The sequence below is a fragment of the Nematostella vectensis genome, chromosome 5 (genome assembly GCF_932526225.1).
Source record: "Nematostella vectensis chromosome 5, jaNemVect1.1, whole genome shotgun sequence".
Taxonomy (NCBI): domain Eukaryota; kingdom Metazoa; phylum Cnidaria; class Anthozoa; order Actiniaria; family Edwardsiidae; genus Nematostella; species Nematostella vectensis.
In genome coordinates this window covers 4,477,701-4,494,552 of record NC_064038.1, presented here as the reverse complement: position 1 = coordinate 4,494,552, position 16,852 = coordinate 4,477,701, and the positions used below count along the sequence as shown (strand labels likewise).

The 16,852-nt window shown below is 45.1% G+C and overlaps 2 protein-coding genes across 3 annotated transcripts; both read right to left on the bottom strand.

Annotated features, from left to right (window-relative positions):
• Positions 1 to 154: 154 nt before the first annotated feature.
• On the bottom strand, positions 155 to 11,341 carry LOC5502595 (probable inactive purple acid phosphatase 2). Its single transcript, XM_032370869.2, has 6 exons — positions 10,498 to 11,341; positions 8,752 to 8,951; positions 8,161 to 8,361; positions 1,528 to 1,769; positions 813 to 991; positions 155 to 519 (listed from the first exon to the last, which is right to left on the bottom strand). Exons 1-6 carry the CDS (start codon positions 11,066 to 11,068, stop codon positions 182 to 184), a joined length of 1,731 nt encoding a protein of 576 aa, XP_032226760.1. The 5' UTR covers positions 11,069 to 11,341; the 3' UTR covers positions 155 to 181.
• A 1,125-nt stretch (positions 11,342 to 12,466) lies between these two features.
• Positions 12,467 to 16,827, bottom strand: LOC5502594 (cytochrome c oxidase subunit 5A, mitochondrial). Of its 2 annotated transcripts, XR_007308061.1 has the most exons (5): positions 16,668 to 16,827; positions 15,867 to 15,951; positions 14,963 to 15,247; positions 13,412 to 13,462; positions 12,467 to 12,616 (listed from the first exon to the last, which is right to left on the bottom strand). XR_007308061.1 is itself a non-coding variant. In XM_001623710.2 (4 exons), exons 1-3 carry the CDS (start codon positions 16,729 to 16,731, stop codon positions 14,983 to 14,985), a joined length of 414 nt encoding a protein of 137 aa, XP_001623760.2. In that variant the 5' UTR covers positions 16,732 to 16,827; the 3' UTR covers positions 12,467 to 12,616; positions 14,963 to 14,982. The 2 variants fall into 2 exon arrangements, 1 of the variants encoding a protein (XP_001623760.2); XM_001623710.2 differs by lacking the exon at positions 13,412 to 13,462.
• Positions 16,828 to 16,852: the final 25 nt, after the last annotated feature.

Sequence of the window (16,852 nt, the reverse complement as noted above, 5' to 3'; positions counted from 1 at the left end):
TTTAAAAACAAGACAAATACAATAATAGGAAAATAACAAGCTGGGGCGTAGTTGCGCCTCCTCCCTCAGTTTTCTTAATGTACCCCCTCCCCAAGGATTGACACGGCCCAGTAATGGGCTCTCAAACTTGTAATCGAATACCTCATCACGTAAATGTTTTGATCTTCGAGGGTTTCCTCTTTTACTTCGTAAGCCATACAACATCGACTACAGCATTATCTCTGTTCCTGACCCATTCCCAGTACATAGCAGTGCTGTTATGCACCGTAATGCGACCATAACCGAACTCATTATCATGGTACATCGACCAGTCCATTTTCCAATACCGATCCGGGTCCAGAGTCCATCCTGCAGTTCCGACAATTATATGAGTTGTAGCACCCGCCTGGCACTTTTGGTTGTAGACGGGGCACGTCCTCTCGTATGCGTGATAGTGTCCCCAGAGGGCCAAATCTACGTGGTACTCAGAGAGGAGATCTTCGAATGCGTGTTGCATTCCCTTGGAGACGATGTAGTCAGCTTGGGAAAGGATCCGAATGAGTAATATTCATGATATATTTTCCTCCTCCCACTCCTAAAATCTTTATATCAATGTCGAAAACGCCAAGAACTTTTCGCTAGTCCTCTTTGGCTTAATGACCACACAAAAGAAGACACGGTATCAAAACTTTGATCGAAAATTATGAATGAAAAAAATGGGTCATTATGCTTCATTATTTATCTAGATTTTCTTACAAGTAACTCAGAATGGGCGTAAATTATCTCGTCTATAGACAGGCTTATAGGTCTAGGGTTGCAATCTGTTATGTTACCTGGGCTAATCTCGCTGGTGTACATCGGTCGATGTCCCCCTAGTATCACCCAGGGCGTGGTCTTCCGGTCCACCCCTCTCAGGTCCCGCTCCAGCCACTCGTACTGTGGAGATCCTCGTGTGAAGTTGTGCTCTGTGCTCATCATCACAAAATGGACGCTGCCGTAATCAAAACTGTACCTAAAGAACGAACAAAAAGAGTTTAATAAATTGCTTGACCTGGACAGGTGGTCACCCCTTTACCCTCCCCTACCCACCCACCCTCAATTCCACCATCAACATCACCGTGATGTGCTACCGAACAGGAAGGGCGTGGTGTGCGAGTCCTAGACAGAGTATTCTCGGAAATACACCTCTGTTTGTATTAGATATCTAAAAGAATTACATGTCCCCATCATCATTCATCATCCATCATCATTAGCGTTTATTTATCTCGTGAAAGTGGAGGAGGTATGGGGGCTTTTTAAAGGACACATTTATAACAGTAATCCAGGGCTGCGTCCTCTATTGTAGCCTCTACCCCTCGAACATCCCGCTTCAGGGACAACCGCGTATTGCACCCATCTGGAACAGTTTGCCAGTATGTTACATCTTCTCCCGTTGACACACACGAGGGTATTTGACGATTAGGAGGGTACGCGTCTGTCTACGGCCCCGAGGGTGTGCGATAGCGAGAGTTGGCTATATCCATAGGAGGCTTATTTTGATTTACTCACCACCAGAGAGCATTGCCATTATCAGGCATCCGAAAACGCTGGTACATAGGCACCCCACACTCTCCCCCAGAGTCGTCGCCAAAGTCTCCCCACCAGGGGTGGAAACCGTCACCAGGTGCCCCTGATGGGTCCTTGGCCCCCCCGCTAGTGTGGTCTTGCTCGTGGTTGCCTATGCCTACCATATATGGAACTAAAGTTGCGTACGGTTCTATCAAGGTGTGCCACTGCTCCCAGACGTAGGCCTGCAAGTGGGGGGTTGCCATGTGAACACAAGAATGCACTTGGACATCAAGGATACAGTGTGTGCTGTTCCTTGTGTCTGCTGTCCCTTGTGTGTGCTGTCCCTTGTGTGTGCTGTCCCTTGTGTGTGCTGTCCCTTGTGTGTGCTGTCCCTTGTGTGTGCTGTCCCTTGTGTGTGCTGTCCCTTGTGTGTGCTGTCCCTTGTGTGTGCTGTCCCTTGTGTGTGCTGTCCCTTGTGTGTGCTGTCCCTTGTGTGTGCTGTCCCTTGTGTGTGCTGTCCCTTGTGTGTGCTGTCCCTTGTGTGTGCTGTCCCTTGTGTGTGCTGTCCCTTGTGTGTGCTGTCCCTTGTGTGTGCTGTCCCTTGTGTCTGCTGTCCCTTGTGTCTGCTGTCCCTTGTGTCTGCTGTCCCTTGTGTCTGCTGTCCCTTGTGTGTGCTGTCCCTTGTGTGTGCTGTCCCTTGTGTGTGCTGTCCCTTGTGTGTGCTGTTCCTTGTGTGTGCAGTCCCTTTTGTGTGCTGTCCCTTGTGTGTGCTGTCCCTTGTGTGTGCTGTCCCTTGTGTCTGCTGTCCCTTGTGTCTGCTGTCCCTTGTGTGTGCTGTTCCTTGTGTGTGCAGTCCCTTGTGTGCTGTTCCTTGTGTGTGCTGTCCCTTGTGTGTGCTGTCCCTTGTGTGTGCTGTCCCTTGTGTGTGCTGTCCCTTGTGTGCTGTCCCTTGTGTGTGCTGTCTCTTGTGTGTGCTGTCCCTTGTGTGTGCTGTCCCTTGTGTGTGCTGTCCCTTGTGTGCTGTCCCTTGTGTGTGCTGTCCCTTGTGTGTGCTGTCCCTTGTGTGTGCTGTCCCTTGTGTGTGCTGTCCCTCGTGTGTGCTGTCCCTTGTGTGTGCTGTCCCTCGTGTGTGCTGTCCCTTGTGTGTGCTGTCCCTTGTGTGTGCTGTCCCTTGTGTGTGCTGTCCCTTGTGTGTGCTGTCCCTTGTGTGTGCTGTCCCTTGTGTCTGCTGTCCCTTGTGTCTGCTGTCCCTTGTGTCTACTGTCCCTTGTGTGTGCTGTCCCTTGTGTGTGCTGTCCCTTGTGTGTGCTGTCCCTTGTGTGTGCTGTCCCTTGTGTGTGCTGTCCCTTGTGTGTGCTGTCCCTTGTGTCTGCTGTCCCTTGTGTCTACTGTCCCTTGTGTGTGCTGTCCCTTGTGTGTGCTGTCCCTTGTGTGTGCTGTCCCTTGTGTGTGCTGTCCCTTGTGTGTGCTGTCCCTTGTGTCTGCTGTCCCTTGTGTCTACTGTCCCTTGTGTGTGCTGTCCCTTGTGTGTGCTGTCCCTTGTGTGTGCTGTCCCTTGTGTGTGCTGTCCCTTGTGTCTGCTGTCCCTTGTGTCTGCTGTCCCTTGTGTCTGCTGTCCCTTGTGTCTGCTGTCCCTTGTGTGTGCTGTCCCTTGTGTGTGCTGTCCCTTGTGTCTGCTGTCCCTTGTGTGTGCTGTCCCTTGTGTGTGCTGTCCCTTGTGTGTGCTGTCCCTTGTGTGTGCTGTCCCTTGTGTGTGCTGTCCCTTGTGTGTGCTGTCCCTTGTGTGTGCTGTCCCTTGTGTGTGCTGTCCCTTGTGTGTGCTGTCCCTTGTGTGTGCTGTCCCTCGTGTGTGCTGTCCCTTGTGTGTGCTGTCCCTTGTGTGTGCTGTCCCTTGTGTGTGCTGTCCCTTGTGTGTGCTGTCCCTTGTGTCTGCTGTCCCTTGTGTCTGCTGTCCCTTGTGTCTACTGTCCCTTGTGTGTGCTGTCCCTTGTGTGTGCTGTCCCTTGTGTGTGCTGTCCCTTGTGTGTGCTGTCCCTTGTGTGTGCTGTCCCTTGTGTCTGCTGTCCCTTGTGTGCTGTTCCTTGTGTGTGCTGTCCCTTGTGTGTGCTGTCCCTTGTGTGTGCTGTCCCTTGTGTGTGCTGTCCCTTGTGTGTGCTGTCCCTTGTGTGTGCTGTCCCTTGTGTCTGCTGTCCCTTGTGTCTGCTGTCCCTTGTGTGTGCTGTCCCTTGTGTGTGCTGTCCCTTGTGTGTGCTGTCCCTTGTGTGTGCTGTTCCTTGTGTGTGCAGTCCCTTGTGTGCTGTTCCTTGTGTGTGCTGTCCCTTGTGTGTGCTGTCCCTTGTGTGTGCTGTCCCTTGTGTGTGCTGTCCCTTGTGTGCTGTCCCTTGTGTGCTGTCCCTTGTGTGTGCTGTCCCTTGTGTGTGCTGTCCCTTGTGTGTGCTGTCCCTTGTGTGCTGTCCCTTGTGTGTGCTGTCCCTTGTGTGTGCTGTCCCTTGTGTGTGCTGTCCCTTGTGTGTGCTGTCCCTTGTGTGTGCTGTCCCTTGTGTGTGCTGTCCCTTGTGTGCTGTCCCTTGTGTGTGCTGTCCCTTGTGTGTGCTGTCCCTTGTGTGTGCTGTCTCTTGTGTGTGCTGTCCCTTGTGTGTGCTGTCCCTTGTGTGTGCTGTCCCTTGTGTGCTGTCCCTTGTGTGTGCTGTCCCTTGTGTGTGCTGTCCCTTGTGTGTGCTGTCCCTTGTGTGTGCTGTCCCTCGTGTGTGCTGTCCCTTGTGTGTGCTGTCCCTCGTGTGTGCTGTCCCTTGTGTGTGCTGTCCCTTGTGTGTGCTGTCCCTTGTGTGTGCTGTCCCTTGTGTGCTGTCCCTTGTGTGTGCTGTCCCTTGTGTGTGCTGTCCCTTGTGTGTGCTGTCCCTTGTGTGTGCTGTCCCTTGTGTGTGCTGTCCCTTGTGTGTGCTGTCCCTTGTGTGTGCTGTCCCTCGTGTGTGCTGTCCCTTGTGTGTGCTGTCCCTTGTGTCTACTGTCCCTTGTGTCTGCTGTCCCTTGTGTCTGCTGTCCCTTGTGTCTGCTGTCCCTTGTGTCTGCTGTCCCTTGTGTGTGCTGTCCCTTGTGTGTGCTGTCCCTTGTGTGTGCTGTCCCTTGTGTGTGCTGTCCCTTGTGTGCTGTCCCTTGTGTGTGCTGTCCCTTGTGTGTGCTGTCCCTTGTGTGTGCTGTCCCTTGTGTGTGCTGTCCCTCGTGTGTGCTGTCCCTTGTGTGTGCTGTCCCTTGTGTGTGCTGTCCCTTGTGTGTGCTGTCCCTCGTGTGTGCTGTCCCTTGTGTGTGCTGTCCCTTGTGTGTGCTGTCCCTTGTGTGTGCTGTCCCTTGTGTGTGCTGTCCCTTGTGTGTGCTGTCCCTTGTGTGTGCTGTCCCTTGTGTGTGCTGTCCCTCGTGTGTGCTGTCCCTTGTGTGTGCTGTCCCTTGTGTGTGCTGTCCCTTGTGTGTGCTGTCCCTCGTGTGTGCTGTCCCTTGTGTGTGCTGTCCCTTGTGTGTGCTGTCCCTTGTGTGTGCTGTCCCTTGTGTGTGCTGTCCCTTGTGTGCTGTCCCTTGTGTGTGCTGTCCCTTGTGTGTGCTGTCCCTCGTGTGTGCTGTCCCTTGTGTGTGCTGTCCCTTGTGTGTGCTGTCCCTTGTGTCTGCTGTCCCTTGTGTGCTGTCCCTTGTGTGTGCTGTTCCTTGTGTGTGCTGTCCCTTGTGTGTGCTGTCCCTTGTGTGTGCTGTCCCTTGTGTGCTGTCCCTTGTGTGTGCTGTCCCTTGTGTGTGCTGTCCCTTGTGTCTGCTGTCCCTTGTGTCTGCTGTCCCTTGTGTCTGCTGTCCCTTGTGTGTGCTGTCCCTTGTGTGCTGTCCCTTGTGTGTGCTGTTCCTTGTGTGTGCTGTCCCTTGTGTGTGCTGTCCCTTGTGTGTGCTGTCCCTTGTGTGTGCTGTCCCTTGTGTCTACTGTCCCTTGTGTGTGCTGTCCCTTGTGTGTGCTGTCCCTTGTGTCTGCTGTCCCTTGTGTCTGCTGTCCCTTGTGTCTGCTGTCCCTTGTGTGTGCTGTCCCTTGTGTGTGCTGTCCCTTGTGTGTGCTGTCCCTCGTGTCTGCTGTCCCTTGTGTCTGCTGTCCCTTGTGTGTGCTGTCCCTTGTGTGTGCTGTCCCTTGTGTGTGCTGTCCCTTGTGTGTGCTGTCCCTTGTGTGTGCTGTCCCTTGTGTGTGCTGTCCCTTGTGTGTGCTGTCCCTTGTGTCTGCTGTCCCTTGTGTCTGCTGTCCCTTGTGTCTACTGTCCCTTGTGTGTGCTGTCCCTTGTGTGTGCTGTCCCTTGTGTGTGCTGTCCCTTGTGTCTGCTGTCCCTTGTGTCTGCTGTCCCTTGTGTGTGCTGTCCCTTGTGTGTGCTGTCCCTTGTGTGCTGTCCCTTGTGTGTGCTGTTCCTTGTGTGTGCTGTTCCTTGTGTGTGCTGTCCCTTGTGTGCTGTCCCTTGTGTGTGCTGTCCCTTGTGTGTGCTGTCCCTTGTGTGTGCTGTCCCTTGTGTGTGCTGTCCCTTGTGTGTGCTGTCCCTTGTGTGCTGTCCCTTGTGTGTGCTGTCCCTTGTGTGTGCTGTCCCTTGTGTGTGCTGTCCCTTGTGTGTGCTGTCCCTTGTGTGTGCTGTCCCTTGTGTGCTGTCCCTTGTGTGTGCTGTCCCTTGTGTGTGCTGTCCCTTGTGTGTGCTGTCCCTTGTGTGTGCTGTCCCTTGTGTGTGCTGTCCCTTGTGTGCTGTCCCTTGTGTGTGCTGTTCCTTGTGTGTGCGTTCGAAGAAAAACTTCTACACCATTTCCAAATAAGGCTCATTTTTCATATGGTTACCCTGTGGTATGTGTTATGATGTAAACTTCTAAGACTACATACAAGGCACAGCCTTGTGGGCAAATCCTGGTATTGGCTGAAGTATCATTAGTTTTTGGTTAAGAGCGGGTATTCGTACCATAGCACCTGGGGAGAAGGGGGACATAAAAGGGGGAAAATGGTTGTGATACGGGTAGAGGTTGGTGGCAGGGGAAAGGGCGGGAGGGAAATTGTGGGGATAATGCTTCAGTGAGTGGAGTTGGACTATAAGGAGTGTCCGGGATAGTGATGCAGTTGTTCTTACCATGGCGTATAGGGTGAATGGGAAGATTAAGAAGGAGGTAGTGGGTAGGGAGGTATAGACCGGAAAACAAAAAGGCTGATAAGGGGTAAGGTGTACATGCTGGTGGAGAAAGAAGTGAGTTAAAATGTAATGAAACAACAAAAGTTCAAAAACATGCACATAAATGTATAATAAATGACGGTAAATAAGAAATAGAATATTTCATAGAGCTCTTTGAAAGGTTAAGCAGCCTCACGTGTGTTCTAGTACAGGGGTTATCATCAGGAGGTAAGACCAAGTACTAGTCAAATGCGAAGGGGAAAATGGAAACTGGGAGCCGAGGGATGCTAGGGGAGGAGGAAAGATGGAGATACCTAGTAAGGAAAAAGTTCGCATTTGGGACGTTCAAAGGGAATGAGCCTGAACACGACATTAAAAAATGATAAAGCCTTAAAAAGTACTGATAGTAATAGTTAACAATGTAAAAAAAAAAAATCAAGGACATGGCCGAGAATCGAACCTCGTCCAGATCAGGTAAAATGAAAAAAAAAATAGACCATACTTCCAGACATGCGCTGAAACACCGTATGGCAGCATAAAGCTTTACGGCTAAGCTGGAGATTTCGGCCCCAGCACCGCTATCTAGCGAACTGTACAACACAAAGGAACCTGAGGTAGCCGCGCATTAATGGGGAGGCAATAACCAGGATCCCAGGCCTGTCTTAGTCGGTTACGCCACGCACAGCTCGCTGAGATGTAGAAAGAAAAATATCGGGGTCTTTTTCACGCTTGCGTCTCTTGGGAATAGGTGTGTTGCTATAGTAATGTAGTGATTTCTTCATCATGTGCAGCACACTATTACCTCGACATTTAGCGCGTCCTTTAGCGTTTGTTCTTCTTTGTCCCGTCACGCACGTGCATATGACATTTTTGTGCTCAGAACAACAAAAGCAAACTTCATTGAAATTCACGCAATCTAAGATGCTTTGTGTTCTTAGGTTTTGGAAAATGTAGCGATTATTGAGAAATGTAATACACCCAAAATCTAAGTAAGACCTTTCACAAACGGAAATTCTAGTTTATTACAAAGTTCGTCAGGTATCACAAAGTGCGTCAGGCATTACAAAGTGCGTTGGTACATTTCCCATATAATATTAACTTGAAAAGCCTTTGGATAATAATTAACCTTAAAACTAGAATCCAGGGCGATGCGGAGACCGGAAGCGGGAGTACGCGCGAAGACGTGTTAGTCTATTGTAGCAGATGGTGAGACTAAAATTACAATTATATAGTCTACATATACAACGGACAACATTCAAAACCATATTCAGATTTGCTTACCCTTTCTCAACAAATATAGAAAACTTCGCACTCACTAGTCGAAAATTTACTGGGTCATTTGAATAAATTGAAAACAGGCGGGCATTTAGTCAATTGAAGGCCTTTCCCCTCTATCGGGCATATAGCCACTACCCATAACTTTTGGTATGCTAAGAAGTCGTTATCACAACCTAGAATTTGATGACGTCATACTTACATATCCTCTTGCGTAAGATATGTCTCCCACATGGAATATGAACGCCGCCTTGTTAGCTATCACCTCTTGGAGGGCCAGCCTGGCCGTGACCACAGACCCCGGGGGTGCAGACACGCCCATGTCCCCGTAGACAACAAACTTGAACGGGACATCCGGACCTGGAATCGGGGCGGTGTGGAAAGAACGAACTGCGCTCATTTTCTGGAGAGGGAAAAGGGAAAAAGAGGTTATTAGAGACGATAGAAGCCCACCATCTATGTTATTTTCAGTCTGACTACCTCCGAAAGAATAAAAAGGGTTTTTTTTAAAAAATTTGCAGTATCTCCACAGGACGTATATAATTGCATTTGGCTCCAAAAAGGTTTGACTTAAGTTTTATGACACCATAGAGATCTAGAATGCCCTTTTTATCTAGTTGCTTATGCTCTATAGTTTTGCGATTTTTTTTTGACTAAACAAAAGTGTCCCATTTCGATGAACCCATAGCTGTATTGATACACCGTGCTTGTCCGGTAAGTAGCACTTTATAGATGTATACACCCCCCCTCCATATTTCTCTTATGGCCACACCCTTCTTATAGTGTACCCTACCTCGACAGATCCATAGCTGTACTGGTACACTGTGTCGGGTCGTAGTCCGGTAAGTAACACCTCATGAATGTACCCAGGGTCCCAGAATCCTGTGCTTGACGCGGGAGGTCCACACATGCTGTCGTTTGAATAGGTCCTGCTACTTCCGGTGACTCTTATTTCCGGTTGTGACTCGCCGTACAAAACAGACGGAAGAGAATCTACAATATTTGAATAGATCAAAGGTAGGTAGGTTAAAATAGCTAGTATTTATTTTATAAGTATTATTAGTATTTATTTTAATTTAAGATATATTTCTCTTTCTATACACACACACTGCTTGCACATATCCCACGACAATGTGTTCAGTGGGGGGGGGGGGGGGGGGGAGGGGTAAAGCGAGGTTTCAGTAACGTATCGTGGATCATTTTTTTTGCAGTTTCACAAATCGCATATTTATTTTGTAAAATGAATCACAGTTTCACAAATCACATATTTATTTTGTAAAATGAATCACAGTTTCACAAATCACAATTTATTAGTGTAAACTGAATGAAGAATAAATTTGTTATTTCATGATTCACGAAGACAGAAGATTCCACGAATCACGGCTTCAATTTCTGTTTTTACGAATCTCGGAGTAAATTCGGATCTTATCAAGGATCACGTCTTGTGTGCTTATATTGACAAAACTAGTGCCATAGAGAAATAGCAAAAAAGATAAACATCTCTTATATTTAAAACCCAATCTTTTACAATTCATGTGTCATATGAATAAAGCTGTCACGCCCCGTCACGCAACCCAACTGTACTTTGCTTTTTTGTAAGATTTTTTAAGCCTGTGTGTACAAACAGACTCGTACCCAGTCGTTATCTGCTGTTGCGTGGAAATCCACAGGAATCCCGAAGCGAGGACGGAAAAAAAATAACGACTGGCAGATTACAGATCCAAGATGATTTACACAGACGAAGAAGGACCTATCCATACTGCATTTCTTGCCTGTAAAATTCCATGTTCACATGACAACTGCAGAAATAGCCTAAATACTTTCCTGGAGTTTGGAATTCGGCGTAAGGTCATGTGCGAATAGTGACTTCCTCGCTATTGAGCTTCTTCAGGGAACATAAAGACAGTATGTGCTCGAATTATATATCTGAAAGTGTATATTTGTGATAAATACAATCCAACCAGAGCAGTATGAGTTCAAATGAGTGCCAGAACACTCAGACCATCCAAATTCATTTCATGAAATGATGTATCGAGCTCGCCAGTGTCGTCCGCCGTCTTAGGTTTTACGAAACGAAAATATCGTCTAATTGTGAACAGGGAACCACCGAAAATAAAACTAAATGGTTTACAACGAGTGTGTGTAGGTAGGCCCTTGGACTTGTGCGCAAAAAAAGGAAAAAAACGGTCATAAAAACGCTGCTTGCAAGATATTTGAAAAACTTGCAAGATATTTCCTGAGTTCTGCCAGACGTCAAGCGAATTCCGACCCCGAAACCGCATCCTTACCGTCATGCATCGCGCGGCGTCTGGGTACGAGACTGGTGTACAAACCATGTGTCATATGACTAAAGCTGTCATTCCAATTGTCACGCAACCCAACTTTACCACACTATTTTTGTAAGGTTTTTTAAGACTGTGTGAACAAGCTAGATGTGTCATATGACTAGAGCTGTCATTCCAACTGTCACGCAACCCAACTGTACTAGCCATGTGTGTCATATGACTAATGCCTTCACGCCATCTGTCACGCAACCCACCTGTACCGGAAACCCAAGTAATTCTCATCTGTGTCGGATCCCCTGTTAGTGCGATGTGTCCTTGTAATGGCTCGATCAGTCCCCACAGAAAGCTGACAGTGTTACTCACGGCGAGGGTCTGAGGGGTCCCTCGAATGTAGCGAAACTCGCAGTCACTCCTCATGTTATACATGAGCACATCACGTGAGCCTGTCCCATCTCGCCATGACTGGGATACATTCGCGTAAAAGTAGTCCAAATAATGATGATAATCATCGTGTTTCGGGCAATACAGCGCGATATAATCTGAGATGTCCGGGTTGGGGATACCACCCCATGATACTTGGACGGTGTCGCCGTTTCGTACGAGAGCTGGAGTAGCCGTTAGCTTGGCTGTAGGCGCTAGCTTGATTATGGGAGGCTTTTCACGTAGGATGTCCCGCAGTGTTTTGTCCCGTGCGTCGACCATGGTTCCATTTGGGTATGTTCGATGGAAGTAAGTCGGTACAGGGGAATTGTGACCTGCTGTTTGGGTCGGCAGAAGATACACTAGCGCGGAGAGTAGGTAGACGACACGATGAGATGTAGCCATGTCGGGCTCCTAGTGGTATGTCACGGCATGCTAGGAGACCCGACGGTCTTCACGAAGGGTACTGTCACGGATGATACTTACGGGGTCAAGTAGGAAATATTGGAATGGAATTATCAATATGGACAGGACAGAGCAACCGTATAATATGTGGTTCGTACTTACAAAAAGTTGATCTTGTTTCGGACGCTTACCTGTTTACTAGTTGTATGTAACAATGAGTCATGCCAAGTCATTTCATGACCGCCTATAAATATACACCATCATCAACCAATGCAACACGTGCATCCATCGCGCCAGGATCCACCCCTCTTGTTCCTAAAACACACGAGAGGAATTCCCACTAACTCTAGACTCGATTAGACACATCAAATTCGAAGCGCCTGCAACATTTGAACGTGCTACCTCACCCCCTTCCCCTCCTCCATCCCTTGTTTTGTGCCATATTTTTCCACCTCGATTTCCTATTCAACAGACTAAGGCCTTTGGGGCAGTTTTCCCCAGTCACTGCATACCGTAAATTCCCCCTATCTAATGAACGCTCCCCTAAGCTTACAAATTTGTAATGAACGCCCCTCTAACAAATGCTCCCTCTATTAAACGCCCAAAACCCCCCCTCACATGGGAATTTCTGAAATATAAATCAAATTTGATTAATCTGAGTTTGGCTTCGACTACTATTTAACGTGATCCTAAATGAGACTAGAAGCCCACTGACTTTGTTTGTTGGGTTTGTTGTATTTTTAAAGTAGAGTAGACAGGCAGATATTTTATTTGGAATCGTATACAACGTCCTCGTATATTGATTGACGTCCAAATAATATTTAAGATAAAAAAAAAACACACACTAATTAAACGGTAGTTTAAGTTTGGCAGCGATATTGTTCCCGGAGGGCGAAGCATTCATTTATTAACTACTTGTTCTTCTTTTTTTCCTTCATTTGTTGTCGTTATTGCCAATTATTTTTCCTTTTATTGAAAAGGGTTACACTTGAGTTGGAGCCGCGCTGTTGTGTCAACCTTACCGCTATTTCAATATGTGTTTAGTGGTAGAAGCCTAATAAATAAAAAAAATAAATAAATAAAAAACTTAGCGATTTTTCTTTGCACTGTGACGTTACTACCAGAATAATTAATAAGAAAATGAAAAACACTTTCATCCGACATTCTAGTTAATTTTACATTTTCTATCTCTTCTATGGTTTTAGTCAATTCTTCCCGCTTCCCTTTTATACAAAGGGCAGCGTAGTAGGAAATGATCTACATTTTCTACTTGAACCCCCCCCCCCCCCCCCCCCCCGGACCACCGAAATTTAATAGATGTCCCAGGCATTTATTATATCATTTACAGTAACACATACTACCCCTTGGCTGAGTATATATGTATCAGATGCAGACAGATAACAACCTCTTGATTTTATTTCTTTACAGTAAAATTATACAAGTATAGTTTGAGTCATAATGCTCGTAACATAATATTATCATTAGGTTTACATGTTAGGCATCGTATTCACACATTAAATGCAACTTGCCAAACAGCTGCCAGAACACCTGAAGAAAATGCAAAAACACGTTAATACGAGAACAAATGAATAATAGAACTCATTAAACCCCCTCTAAGGAGAACAGCTTGATAAAGGCACCTTGCTATCAAGGATAGTAAACCCCTCTAGAGCCCAGTGCAAACTGTGCCAGCAGTGCTGGCGAATTCTTGCACGACTGACCACAAGACAAAGAAGACAAAGGAAATGTCAGAAAGTCCATTTCCCATTTTGACACTTCCTTTGTCCTATAGTCAGTCAAGAGAATATTTGCCAGCAATGCTGGAAGGTGATGGCGTAGTTTGCACTGGGCTTAAAGCCGCATTGTCACCAGTTTACTTCCGGAGGTCCGAAGGAAACCTCAACCGTTAAAAGACAAAAGAATCTATTAGAATCCAATAAATTTAATAGGCCATCCGCTCTAAATTATCAATCACATCCTCAAAGAAACTTCCAACAGACACACTGCTTTCAATATTTTGAAATATTTTTCGCATTTTCAGTTAAAAATCATCGGAGATTGCTGCGTAATCGACCGGAAGTAAACTGGTGACAATGTGGCTTTAAGGAGACCAGCTATTTAGAGTAGTGCATTAAACAGTAATAAGCAGTGATACACACCTACTCGCTCATAGAAGTTTAGTCTACTTTGCTAAATAGCAAAAACCCACTTAACTATATCAGTAGAATCTAGTGAGCCATAACACCCACCCACCTTATCTATAGCAGTTTAGTCTACTTTGCTAAAAAGCAAAAACCCACTTAACTATATCAGTAGAACTAGTTAGCCATAACATGCACCCACCTTATCTATAGCAGTGTAGTCTACTTTGCTAAATAGCAGAAACCCACTTATCTATATCAGTAGAATCTAGTTAGCCATAACATGCACCCACCTTATCTATAGCAGTGTAGTCTACTTTGCTAAATAGCAAAAAAACCACTTATCTATATCAGTAGAACTAGTTAGCCATAACATGCACCCACCTTATCTATATCAGTAGAATCTAGTGAGCCATAACATGCACCCACCTTATCTATAGCAGTGTAGTCTACTTAGCTAAATAGCAGAAACCCACTTATCTATATCAGTAGAATCTAGTTAGCCATAACATGCACCCACCTTATCTATAGCAGTGTAGTCTACTTTGCTAAATAGCAGAAACCCATTTATCTATATCAGTAGAATCTAGTTAGCCATAACATGCACCCACCTTATCTATAGCAGTGTAGTCTACTTTGCTAAATAGCAAAAAAAACCACTTATCTATATCAGTAAAATCTAGTTAGCCATAACACCCACCCACCTTATCTATAGCAGTTTAGTCTACTTTGCTAAATAGCAAAAACCCACTTATCTATATCAGTAGAATCTAGTTAGCCATAACATGCACCCACCTTATCTATAGCAGTGTAGTCTATTTTGCTAAATAGCAAAAACCCACTTATCTATATCAGTAGAACTAGTTAGCCATAACATGCACCCACCTTATCTATATCAGTAGAATCTAGTGAGCCATAACATGCACCCACCTTATCTATAGCAGTGTAGTCTACTTAGCTAAATAGCAGAAACCCACTTATCTATATCAGTAGAATCTAGTTAGCCATAACATGCACCCACCTTATCTATAGCAGTGTAGTCTACTTAGCTAAATAGCAGAAACCCATTTATCTATATCAGTAGAATCTAGTTAGCCATAACATGCACCCACCTTATCTATAGCAGTGTAGTCTACTTTGCTAAATAGCAAAAAAAAACCCACTTATCTATATCAGTAGAATCTAGTTAGCCATAACACCCACCCACCTTATCTATAGCAGTTTAGTCTACTTTGCTAAATAGCAAAAACCCACTTATCTATATCAGTAGAATCTAGTTAGCCATAACATGCACCCACCTTATCTATAGCAGTGTAGTCTACTTTGCTAAATAGCAAAAACCCACTTATCTATATCAGTAGAATCTAGTTAGCCATAACATGCACCCACCTTATCTATAGCAGTGTAGTCTACTTTGCTAAATAGCAAAAACCCACTTATCTATATCAGTAGAATCTAGTTAGCCATAACATGCACCCACCTTATCTATAGCAATTGTGTCTGCTTAGCTAAAAAGCAAAAACCCACTTAACTATATCAGTAGAATCTAGTTAGCCATAACATGCACCCACCTTATCTATAGCAATTGTGTCTACTTAGCTAAAAAGCAAAAACCCACTTAACTATATCAGTAGAATCTAGTTAGCCATAACATGCACCCACCTTATCTATAGCAATTGTGTCTACTTAGCTAAAAAGCAAAAACCCACTTAACTATATCAGTAGAATCTAGTTAGCCATAACATGCACCCACCTTATCTATAGCAATTGTGTCTACTTAGCCAAGCCTAGTTCTTCCGGTGTGAGGATCCCCAGCTCCTCCATGACTGGCTTGCATTGTTGCAAGATATATGGGTAGATTTCCTTGTTGCCGGCAGCCTTGTCCTTGACAGCCTCTAGTATACGGACGGTAGTACCATAGTCGTTGAGCCGGCGGCATGCATGGAACATGGCATTGATGATCTTGGGTTCAGGAACCAGGTCATGGCCATAGAGCTCATTAAGACCCCTTCTGAGCTCCCATGCATCGATATCAGGTCTAAGGGTGAAGGGGTAATTGAGGTTAACAGAAGATTAATGTCAAACTTTGCCTCCATTTAAATTAACACAATCTCTCATTATAACAAAATTAAAATGAGTGACAAAGACTATATTTATTGCTAAATATTCTGGGATCCTGATTCTGGGATGCTTGTTCAATAGAATTTTTAGCACTTTTAGTACTAAAATAAGCACCTCCCCTAAATAACCAGCTCGTCTTAAAGTAAAAATATGAATAGGAACCTCGCTTAAACATGTCTCACTTTATAGATTCCAATGCTGAGGGGAATTATATGACAAAAGGGAAGTAACCAAATATGACAGTACTGCATGTCACAGCATTAATCATTGAAAAGCCTGCTTTGTTATAGTTATAGGAGGACATGTACTCTATAAAAAACACTTTTTATCAGATATTAAATAATGTATCTCATAAAAGCACCACACCTACAGTAGGATATGAAAAATTGAATTAACACCTCAGTGTTATTAGAGCAACTACAGTACTTTACGGTATGTCGCTTAGCACACTAGCGAAGAAAACATTCTGTTTCGGTAAGCAATGGGTTAAATTAAAGTAAGCATATAGGCCAGAAAGAAAAAAAAACATTATAAACCTGCTAAAGTATGCTTCCCAGCGTGCATCGAAAGCCTCCTCTGACTCCACAGGTTTGTTACTGCTCATGTTGCGAACTGTCACACCTGAAACAGCAGTGTGCTTCTTATGAGATTATGGAATACTACATACTGCACCCAACATCAGTGCATGCCTTATAAGATGATGGAATACGATGTACTGCACAGAACTAGGGGTTCAAATGGGCCATCTCGCACATAAAGGCCTAGATGGAATAGCTATAGATAACTAAATTTACACAAGCCGTTTGTGTGTGACAAAGCAAATAAAAAAAAAATTAAAAAAATTCGACAGAATTTATTTGTAAGTCACACCACTTTTTTAAATTAAGAATAAGGTAAATTATAGGCTACCATTCAATGTCTTTTTATAAATGGTTCATTCTACAGAAAATGACGTTTGAAGCTCCATTGTGAGCGATCATGAACCAGTATTCTGAAAATTCACCCTTATTTAACATCAGTTAACATCAGATCAGTTATGCGAATGTTGTCCAAAGACAAATTTATAGACTATGATAGAAGACATATTAAGCATATCACACAAAACATTGAACAGTATTACATCATTAGCTAGCGATAGTAGAAAAATTAACCAGACATGCATCAGAATAACTCATTATCTAGTTTTATTTCACATATTTAACAAAAAAATAACCATATGTAAAACCTAGCGAGACATAATTTCCTAATCGCCGGACGTGCAACTCTGCACGCCGTTGCACTAAACGACATTTCAAAACCTTGGTTAAATTTGTAACTCTACAAATTTCATTACTTACCCAGGGCAGACGTAGATCGAACAGCTAATGGTGTAGCTAGTCGCCTTAGCGCTAGGGAGTACATTGTGACAAATACAATAAATTCAAACTTCAAAAGAAACTACACAACCACTTGGTTCAAGATGGCGCCCGGCAAGGAAGGTATCCCACAATGCACTTCCATTACACCGCTGACCGCACCGCTT

Bases quoted from the DNA above. Each gene is read 5' to 3' on its own strand.
- LOC5502594 (XM_001623710.2), bottom strand. From the start codon at position 16,731: ATGTACTCCCTAGCGCTAAGGCGACTAGCTACACCATTAGCTGTTCGA. The intron at 15,952-16,667 runs GTAAGTAATGAA...CTGCTGTTTCAG, and splicing joins TCGATCTACGTCTGCCCTGG to GTGTGACAGTTCGCAACATG. The intron at 15,248-15,866 runs GTTTATAATGTT...CTTCACCCTTAG, and splicing joins TGGGAAGCATACTTTAGCAG to ACCTGATATCGATGCATGGG.
- LOC5502595 (XM_032370869.2), bottom strand. From the start codon at position 11,068: ATGGCTACATCTCATCGTGTCGTCTACCTACTCTCCGCGCTAGTGTAT. The intron at 1,770-8,160 runs GTAAGTATGACG...CCCCACTTGCAG, and splicing joins TATCTTACGCAAGAGGATAT to GCCTACGTCTGGGAGCAGTG. The intron at 992-1,527 runs GTGAGTAAATCA...TTCGTTCTTTAG, and splicing joins AATGGCAATGCTCTCTGGTG to GTACAGTTTTGATTACGGCA.